This window comes from Zootoca vivipara, chromosome 1, assembly GCF_963506605.1.
Source record: "Zootoca vivipara chromosome 1, rZooViv1.1, whole genome shotgun sequence".
Taxonomy (NCBI): Eukaryota; Metazoa; Chordata; class Lepidosauria; order Squamata; family Lacertidae; genus Zootoca; species Zootoca vivipara.
Genome location: NC_083276.1, coordinates 124,843,925 through 124,854,537, shown reverse-complemented (window position 1 = coordinate 124,854,537; position 10,613 = coordinate 124,843,925). Strand labels below are relative to the sequence as shown.

General features: G+C 42.7%; 2 protein-coding genes across 12 annotated transcripts in view; both read right to left on the bottom strand.

The window, feature by feature from the left end:
* STRADB (STE20 related adaptor beta) overlaps positions 1 to 10,613 on the bottom strand; it is a 161,622-nt gene that overhangs the window by 105,719 nt on the left and 45,290 nt on the right. The gene's annotated exons all lie outside the window — the stretch shown is intronic.
* Positions 51 to 10,613, bottom strand: part of LOC118095856 (CASP8 and FADD-like apoptosis regulator) — a 28,895-nt gene continuing 18,332 nt past the window's right edge. For all 11 annotated transcript variants that reach the window (XM_060281677.1, XM_035137166.2, XM_060281681.1 and 8 more), the window contains 4 exons: positions 9,521 to 9,570; positions 8,244 to 8,319; positions 3,253 to 3,733; positions 51 to 1,779 (listed from right to left, as the gene is read on the bottom strand). In XM_060281677.1, coding sequence (XP_060137660.1) covers positions 1,644 to 1,779; positions 3,253 to 3,733; positions 8,244 to 8,319; positions 9,521 to 9,570 — 743 coding nt within the window. In that variant the 3' untranslated portion in view covers positions 51 to 1,643. The remainder of the gene's footprint in view (positions 1,780 to 3,252; positions 3,734 to 8,243; positions 8,320 to 9,520; positions 9,571 to 10,613) is intronic.

Below are 10,613 nucleotides of genomic sequence, written 5' to 3'. Positions count from 1 at the left end.
GTAGATATTCACAGCTGGATATCACTTATAAAAGAACATAATTTTCAGAATGTTTGCAAATATTTATTAGAAATCTCCAAACTTCAATCAAGTGGAAAACAATGAAACAAGACATTTGCACACCCCTAACATCTAGTTGCATTCCCCATTTGGTCTTTGCCATGTTTCCCCGTGAACCATCATTTGGCAACTAATCCACAAACGACATTAAATGTTTTGTGCTACATCACAGAATGCCTACTCAGAAACACTGGATTCAATGGGGCTTAGCCCCCCCCTAAATATGTGTTATTAAGACACCGTCCAAGTTATGCAGAATCAAGGTACTGTATACTTAAGTCCCTTGAAATCAATGGGACTGAAAAAGGCACTAACTCTGCAAAGGATGTACACCTGGAGCCCCTTTGGTGCATAAATGGAGTCGTTCCCATATCAAGGATGTGGACCCCCAGATGTTGGGACTTCAATTCCCATCAGCCCCAGCCAACACAGGCTACACTCAGGGATGATGGGAGTTATAGTCCAGCAACATCTGGAAGGCTACAGGTTTTCTAAATGAACAATGGGTAATGTAAGAGCCATTTTAAAATAATTAAAAGGTTCTAGTCATCTCAGCCCTATTTTGCCCATGCTTATTGAGTAGCAAATTCTACTGAGTTCAGCAAAACTTATTCCCAAGTAAGGGCATGTACTGTTTTAGTCTTAGACTGTGCTTAAGTGTGAGATGAAAAGAGTACCAAAAAACCCTGATCATTGGTTTTGCTCAACTTCCTACATTGAAGTCTCTCATTTTTTTAAAGAGAACTGCTCGAGAGAAATAAATAAATAAATAAATGATAAGATACTGAATTATACTAAAATTCATTTTGAAAGCTACAATGTTAGAAGCCAATTTGATTGTTATTTTAATAGAAAAATAGAATACACATATTAAATAAACTTAAATGAATTAATGTAAGAGAGTATTCAAGCAGTCATTTAGAAAAATTGGGCTTCTTTAGATCCGATTAGAAGGAACTTTTCAAACAGAAACAAATTATCAGGGAATAATGATCGAAAGGAATCTTTAAAAAAACAGCAACAATCAAACGTGTAGGTGAAATATACATATCTGAACAAAATAACAAATATAAATAAATATATTAATAGTACGTGTTCTGCCAAGTTTCTTTTCCCCTGGAGGATTTATACCAGATTCTTCTGACCATGCAGTAGTGCTCGCTTCCATCTACGTGGCTCAACTGAGCCACATCCTCCGTTTATTGTAGCTGCCCGTTACTCTCCACCTGTGAGTTCAGACACATCTCTAGTGCTTAAGGTCTGCACCCCTCCTTTCCACTGACATCGCACCTACCCCCAAGTGGAGAACAGGGCAGAAGGAAACCCTCAAAAGGGTTGTGAGAAAGAAGTTTAAAAATGAAGAGGTGTGATCAGTGACGTCTAATAATCTGCTATGTTACGTTTGATTATATTGTCCTTTAACCCAGCATCTATCTATCTGAACTTTGGATGCCTGGCAGCTCAAAGAAGGGACAAAATCCTACCATAGCTGGTGATTCTTGACCTTACAGGGGGAACCAGTGGGTGGCATTCAAAGGGATGTCCCCCTAGGGCACACCTGCTGTGAGTTAGGCTTTGAGTATTTAGGTCTCAGAGAGGAAAAGCTTTTTCCTTAGGGTATGCTTCAACATGACAAAATACTGTTCCATAGGGTGAGTCCTGTTCCGCGAATAAACTCTGTTGTTCAGCTCCAACAGGATATCCAGCAGATGCAACTTCCTGCAGGGGAAGAAAAAAAGGGGGGGAGTGAAAGTTGTAAATAGCCACATAGCAATCTGTAAAAAAGTAATTTCCAGATGAACAGCTCTTGACTTTGCCATAATATTTTGGCATCTGGACATAGTGATCACAATTTAAGATGGTGGGCAGGTAGCTGGAGTCTCACCTGCACTGTGCTTTGCAATATGCTCCATAAGCAAAGCGGGGGGGGGGGGGAAGAGAGAAAAGGAGTTTGTTTTTAAAAATGAGGAAGAGAGGCAGGAGCTCAGAGCTCCCTTAGATCACCCCTTTAGAATGCTCCTGGTTCTTCTGTCCAGTGCTATAATGGTTAGAACCTTGGCTTTTTAAGTGAAAGTAGTTCCTTAGGTGCCGAAATTCCAACAGATCAGAAGACACTATTTATGTCAGGTATAGGCAACCTTGGCTCTCCAGATGTTTTGGAACTACAACTCCCATGATCCCTGACCACTGGCCCTGTTAGCTAGGGATCGTGGGACTTGTAGTTCCAAAACATCTGGAGAGCCAAGGTTGCCTATGCCTGATTTATGTACTGCTGCTCGGATGTTACTAGCCCAGAGATGGGAAGATGACAGAGTCCCTACCAGAGAAGAATGGCAGATTAAGTTGATGGATTGTGCCAAAATGGCAAAAATGACCGGAAGAATCAGAAATCAGGAAGACCAAAATTTTAATAAGGAATGGGGAAAATATAGAATTTACCTTAAAAACCATTGTAAACAATCAAAACCACTAGCAGGATTGGAATAACACTTGTAGTTCAGTGTTGAATTTGGGGTCTAAACTATGCTCTTTTAAATGTGCATTTTATATTTGACTTCACTTAGCAATGTTTTATTTTGAAATGTTTTAAGATTCTTTTCGTGAACTTTGCTTGTGTTAAATATGCATTCTGTAGTTGACCTCCTTTGTAATGTTTTATTTTGAAACCTTTAAGGTAATATTCTAGTTTCCTGTTCATTATATTGGACTTTCTTCAGAAATATTTGATTCTGGATTGTTTTTACTGATGTTTAATATGTTGTAAAGCGCTTTGAGATTTTTCTTAAAAATATAAGGCGGTATAGAAATGAAATTATTATTATTATTATTATTAATCTAAAAGATTTGGATTAATAGAAAAGATGCAGGAGGAAAAGGTTAATACAAGGGCCCACAAAGGGGAGGAGGGAAGTTCAGGAGATTCTTTGGAATTCTCTGTTTATGTTGGTTGTTGGATAATCAATTGTAAATTTCTAAAATATGAAAAACTACATAAAATTATATATATATATATAGTGAAAGCAGTTCCTCAGAGGGTTAAGTTCTGCAACCATTCCCATATTTCCATCCATTTTCTGCACTCTTACAAAAGTGCAAAGTACACACAAGAACCACCCATAGGAAAAGTGGAATTGTTACTTTGCTGTTGTTCATGTTGAGGAAAAAGCCTTCTCCCCCCCCCCAACTTTCTACCTTTTGTGCGGCTCAGTCAGAAGCTCAGCTAGAACAGACAAGTAGTAAGAGGATGCACTCTGCAATCTCTCCAAGTGCGATGCATCCAGCATACACTGGCTCCAGAGAATGTCTGCTCCTTGCGGGATGGTATACCGATCTCCTCCATCGGTCTCTATTAAGCTGGTATTTTCCTGCCTGTTTCCGGGCTCAACGTAGTTCTGGACGAAGAACAGCTTTGGTTTCCCCGAGAGATAAACACACGCATCGCCAGTAAAGAAATTCTTCACCCTCTCCAGGGAGAACGCAGGAAGACTGTGGTCAGTGCAGAAGATGCCTTGTTCGTCCCCTCGACTGACGAGGATGCAAACGAAGCAGTCGTAGTCCTTGTGCTGCTTCAGCCTCGCGACTTCGAACAGCTCACGCACCAAAGAGTCCACGCTCGGGAACAGGCAACAGCGGACTTCGAAGGACAGGGCTCGGAAGGCTTCTGCCAACATACCTGGAGAAAGAAAAGCGCCCCCCCAAAAAAAGAAATTACGGAAGTGTCTTGCCAAATGCAAGGTGGTTCTTTTAAAATGATATTCAGAGGCAATACAAAACACAGGTGAGTGAGAAGATTTAAGATTTTATTCTCAACAGGAAGCCATATATATATATATTGCCAAGCAAGCCCTTCAATCTGCCACTTGGAAGCTCTCAAAAAGTGGCGAAGGGAATCTCCAGGTATCCTTGTGTTTGCACATCCCTGCAATTGATCAGTCCATGCATGAGCTTCTCAGAACTCGGCGCAAAATCATCTGATTTATAGCTAGCTAGCCTCTTCGCCTACGTGGCTTGCCTGACAGGCTACGTGCTATTAGCTATGTGCAGATTACCATATTTTTCCGTGTATAAGACAAGGGTTTTTATTTTAAAATTATGTTAAAAATTGGTGGTGGTCTTATACACTGATAGTGAATAGGGGGGCGTGGGATCGGTTGTTGCCACAAGCCTATGATTTTCAGCGGCTATTTGGCGAGTTACTGGTTGCTGCAGCAAGGGCTGGTGTTGATTTGCTGCCGCTGCGGTAATTGGGCGGGTGATAGGACGGTAGTGGCGATAGGTGGCTTACGCTCAACAACTCTGGGCAATCTCCCCCCATTTTCCTAATTTGGAGTCCCCAAAAATAGGGGGCGTCTTATACACGGAAAAACACGGTATTCATTAGCCACCTCTCCCAGTGCCTCACTTTCTTCAAACAATGTCCAACATCAAAAGAAGGTACCCAGCAATATCACTTCCTTCCAAAAGATTAGGACTAGGACATTGAAGGCTGTTCTCAGCCATGAAAGAGTTTAACAAAAGATAGGTCAAAAGGAAGGAACAGGGGGCAGGAAGAAGGCAATCGAGTTAGATCACCAACTCATCGAAATACTTCCGCATAGGTTGCCCATACAGGAAGTTGGACAGCCATGTCGCTTGTTGACGCTCATTACCTGGGTGCAGGCATACAACCTGAACTCCCCATGAAAGACCAAGTCCATAGCCTAGTGGGTGCTCCTGAAATCTTAATACAAAAGAGCCCTGCCGGATCAGGCCCAAGTCCCATGTAGCCCAACATCCTGAGTTCTAGTGATATGAGAGGCAACGTCCAACAGCTGCTTCTAGCAGCTTCAGCCACGCCTGGAGAAATCAAATCTGGTCTCAGGAGCACATGCCTTAGTCCAGGGATGCAGAACTAGCAGCCCTCTGGATGTTGGTAGAATCCTGACTCCATCCCTGACCGCGTTGCTGGATGGGACCGAGATTCCCCGCACCTGCCTTAGCTGCATCCAGGTGGGATTACAGCAACGCTTTCTACGTCGAGTAGCCTTTGAAGGCGGTTTGGAAACGGCATCTGAGACAGCATAGGGCTGCAAGACCATTGCTGAATGCTCAAAGATCTGAGCATGTTACGGAGACTTTACATTAATTACACAGGCTGCCTATATATTTCCAGGCCCAATTTAAGGTGCTGATATTTACCTTTAAAGCCCTGAGCCCTGAGTTCAGGGATTCCACCAAGCATGCCCTCCCACACCAGGAAATCATTCATTCCACTACCCCCTTCCATTTTCTTCTTCTTCTTCTTCTTCTTCTTCTTCTTCTTCTTCTTCTTCTTCTTCTTCTTCTTCTTCTTCTTCTTCTTCTTCTTCTTCTTCTTCTTCTTCTTCTTCTTCTTCTTCTTCTCTCAGCAAGCGAACAGCCACCTTTCTACAACTACTGAGTATGGTCAGACCTCCCTAAGCTGTTTTAGAGGAAGTGATTCGATTCATTCCTTCATAAACACTAATATCCAGATACAGAGATCTTGGCTGTAGTTCTACCACATCCTTACAACAATTAACCTGCATACATTTAATTTTGGCGAGACGTGTTAAGCTGTGCATAAAACTGCCTCGTCTCCCGAGATGGTTGCTGATGAGAAACAGGAGAGAAAAGGTTACTGTTCCTTTTCTTCCTCTGTTCTCATCCCCCCCTAAAGGCACAAAACGGCCTTGACTGCACTCATTTGTGCTATTTTTAGCCACTTGTGTGTTCCAGTAGCATGTATCAAGCCCTCAAGAGATTTTTATTTTTACTTATGTAAGGGGGGTGGGGTTTCCAAAAACTAAATAAATGGCTGGAGGTGAAGAAGGGTTAGCCTGGGCATCCCTTTTAAAAAATGTTGCAGTATCATTAAAAAAAAATCAAAAGAAAACAAATATATATTTTTGTGCTGTTTCATGGGGGGGGAAGCAACACACAAAAATGCTTTAAAGCTTGTAGAAAAAGATGGTTATGGACAGAATAGGAGAATAGACAATAGTTTTACAATGAGAATAGATTAGATTCTAAGTAAAACTAAGGCGAAATATTGTTTTGAAAGCATGAATTAGGCACCTCTGCTTTTTCTCATGATAATGTATTCCTAGGCATGGTTAGATCCACCCCCGAAAATTCATTAATGGATCCAATTGCGAGTGCAGCAGAGGGAGATTAGAGGTGTGAAGGAGCAATTGATCCCAGAGAGTTCAGGTAAACTTATCTAAGATGAGTTTCCCATCCAGGTTTGTAAGCGGTTCTGATTTCACAATTTTTCTCCTGGTTATGTTAAGAGACTGTCGTCCCCGTTCCCAACCACTTCGAGCTCAATTCTGGCTGATTACTTCCAGAATAGGAAATCTACAATCTTTTAGAGAAGGGAAGGCAAATTCTGCAAACAACTGGCACCATGTCATCAAGCCAAGCTCTGATCAGACCCCAGAAGGCCATTCAGCACCTTGCAGATTTCAGCAATGATCAGACGAAGGGTCTTGCCTGGCCTACACACATACTTTAAGAAAGAGGAGGGGGATACCACTTCTGAATCTCCTCATAGATTAAGAAGATCAAACCTATCCATTCTGAAGGAAACCAGCCCTGAGTGCTCACTGGAAGGATAGATCCTGAAGCTGAGGCTCCAATACTTTGGCCACCTCATGAGAAGAGAAGACTCCCTGGAAAAGACCCTGATCTTGGGGAAAATGGAGGGCACAAGGAGAAGGGGACGACAGAGGACGAGATGGTTGGACAGTGTTCTCGAAGCTACTAACATGAGTTTGACCAAACTGCGGGAGGCAGTGCAAGACAGGAGTGCCTGGCGTGCTCTGGTCCATGGGGTCACGAAGAGTCGGACACGACTAAACGACTAAACAACAACAAACAACAAAACCACTGCAGCATTTTTATTCATCTGGTTTTCTCACAGCTACATCCCAACTTTTCTCCAAGCAGCTCATAGTGGGCTTGCAGGGTTTTCCTCCCTATCCCATTTTATTTGCACAGCCACCCTATGAAATAATGGATTAGATGAGCAGAGTGGCTCGTGGTCACCCAGGGGGCTTCATGGTAAGGGTTGTCTGAGGATCTGAATCTGGATCCCCCAGCTTTTAGTCTAATACGTTAACCGCTGTGCTGTGCTGGCTACCGTCTCATTGTGCTGCATGTGTAGACTGGGACTAGCCCTTGAAATCGAAAGGACGTGGAGGAAAAAGCGTAAATTTCCCTTCTCAGATCAAAAGTGGGTGCAGGGTTCAAGACGAAAAGGAAACACAAAGTGATACATGCAAGTCCATTTCCAGGCAAAGTTTTCCGCACAAAAACAGGAAAGAAAATGCTTATAAAATGTAAGTTCCCCCACCCCAACTGTCCTTTTACTACTGGATGGAATGAGCGTTGCAGGAACCTACAAGTTATGCCTTTGATTATGCCTCCCCAACTGCATGCTATCTTGACTGTGCTTTTTCAATTTCTTTTTAAACATATAGCATCCATATTGTCTTATTTGGATTGTTCTGGGTATTATTGAATCAAAAGTTATCATCTCCCACCTGCTTCCCTTTTGCTCTTTTTTATTACAAAACGGCAACAAATTGTAAGGGACTAGTTTATACAATGTAGTGCCAAGCGGGAAACAGCACTTTCAGACTTCGTACACGCTATACCTTTAAAGTACTGTACCTTTAAAGTAACTTTAACCTTTAAAGTTAACCACATTCTTTGCCTCAAAGAATTCTGGGCCCTGTAGTTTACTCCTCACAGGGTAACCATCCCCAGCAATTCTTAACAAACTACAGTACCCAGAATTCTGTAGGGAGCAGGGAATGTGCTTTAAAGGTATAGCGTATATACACAGTCTTAGCAAAGTCTTTAAACCTATCACATAATCTAGGGCAAATTAAAACTTTGGGTGATCTGTTAATCTAGGGACCGCCTCCCTTCCCCTCCCTGGAAGACTTTTTTTTGCGACAAATCTACAAAATACAGTTTGCAGAGAACTTCGACCACTTCAGGGCGCTATACCAATGCCACGTACCTAATTATCAACTTGAGCTTTCAGTCACTGTTGATTTACAAGCAAAGAAAAACTGGGAGCCTGAGCCCATCTCATCAAATCTGAGCTATTAAAAGATTACGCAAGTTGCAGACTCAAGCAGTTAAGGAGGAATTCACTTTTTCCTAGCACTTACTTGTATCATTGCCAATGCAGTCTATAATCAAGCATACTCCCAAGGGATTGCTCCGCATTCTGTATTTGTTAAGGACCTGCGTTGAAGGACAAAATGTAATTATTTAGATCCTATCTCCAATACATGGACCTTCTCCTCATTCCCTTTTCCAAGGTTTTGGTTTTCTTGCCAGGCCTAGTGTAGTTCTAAGGATACCCCTAGATGTCCTTTTTACTGTGCATTCATGATGATTAGTGCTCATTGGGGTATCGGAAGCGGGTTAAGAATAATCCCACTTCCCGTACTGTTTGTGCCTGCAAAAATCTCAGGGCAGACATCATCCTTTGCTTCCAATTGGTGCATGCCCCGTAACTTCCTGCTAAAATCCGGCGACTTCTTTTTTCTTTACTACAAATGTTGCGGTTTATCCAACACACTCTGCACCTGGCACACTATTTTGTTGTAGCATAGTGCCCCCAGGATGGCAATAATGTTGGGGAACATCTAATAAAGCGGAATGATGTATGGATTAGTACAATGCATATCTACCTCTAATGCACTTTTATTGTACAGAATACACCTGCAATAAATTCCTAGTTGAGCGGGGCCCTGAACCGAGTGAAAGTAGACCTTAGATAACAGAGGCGTTGGCAGTGATAGTTTTTTTTTTAAGAGACAATGGTTCTCACCTAGGTCTGGGAGAGGTCTATGGGTTGGATCTAGACTACGGCTGCAATCCTAACTCTACTAACCTGGGAGTAACTCCCACTGAACTCAATGGGCAGGCATGATTAGTACTGTAGTCTAAAGTTAGTTGGACCTAGTTCCCAGGACTCTGACAGCAGCTCCCCCCCCCCCAGTCTCAAGCTGAGCAGAGAAATGCTGGCGACAAGACGGCAAGAGTCAATTAGCCCTCAGCTTTTGTTTAAAGCTCAAGTACTTGAGTCCTCACGCACAATTTCCTTTATCTGTAGCGTTCTAAAGGGCAGATCGTGTTGTGATTTTCTTGTGTGTCTGGCCCAGGGGCCATGAAAATCTCACAGTCATGAAAATAAGGTGGCAGGCAAAGCAGAAGAATTTAAAGAGGAAGGACTTGTCCCCCCTCACTTGCCTTCCAAATGCAATGCATGCAACAGCTCTAAATAAGGCACAGGAGAAAGAACAGCCAGGTTTAAAAGCACCAATCCATTACTTAATTAATTCATTACTTTCTAAAATTACAACCCTTTTCTGCACTGAAAGAAATGGGTCTGAATGGTAACTAGGAAAGACACATGCACCCATATATTGTACAATACCTGTGCTTGGGCTCCTCCTGTTTCTGGTATTGATATGTTAACTTTTGCTGCTGCAAATGCAAAAATTCAATATTGTTATTTATGGAAGATCTGTATTTTCCCACAAGGTCATGTTTATTTTTTTAAAAAAACAACAACACATAAAGACACATACACACATAAACAGCTGTGACATTATAGCAGGGATAGGAAAAAGGCTGACCTCCAGAAATTCTTGGGTTACAATTCCCATCATCCCTGAACATTGGCTATGCTAGCTGGGGGTGATGGGAGTTGAAGTCTAACAAGACCTCGAGGACACTGTGTTGCCAACCCCTGATGGTACATTTCACCAGGCCAAAAACATCATCATCATTGTCGGGGGTTCTTGCGACTACTCTAGAGTAACGACGCGCCGCATGCTTGTCTTTAAACAGTTTTTATTAGTGCAGTCTATTTACAGTGAGACAGGTGTGTAAAAACATGTCTGCTCATTCCGATGCAGAATCCGGCACTGCCCCCCCCCCCACGCGATCTCCTCCAACATAGGAGTCTCGGGACAGTGAATCTCCTCCTTTTCTTTCTCCTGCGTAATTCCGGAACCGGAGGAAAGGGTCTATGCTCCATGCTTTCCTTTTCCCCATTCTCTCCCTCCCTTTCCTCCATCCTGTGTAGCCGGGGCTCTCCCATGCTGCTGGAGCCCTGGCCCTCTCTCTCCACTTCCTGACTGGCCTCCTCAGAGCCCTCACTTCCATCACCGCTTGGGGAGGAGCTACTTCTGATGCAAGGGGGAGGTTCTCTGTACTTTCTTCCCCTTACATCCATCTACCCCAGCTGAGACACAAAAAAACCCCACCCTGCTGCTACATATACGGTAGGCACTTGGGCTAGCCTACTCAACCCAGGTGAAGCTAATTAAAAGCAATCACTACCTTCTTTAACTAGTTCCTGGCTGCTCTGCTACTGTGCTGTGCCTGCAAATTCAATACACAACACCAGCATTATAACTTTTCACCCGGCCAAAATATTTATTATTATTATTATTATTATTATTATTATTATTATTATTATTATTATTATTCCCTGCCCATCTGGCTGGGTTTCTCCGGCTGCT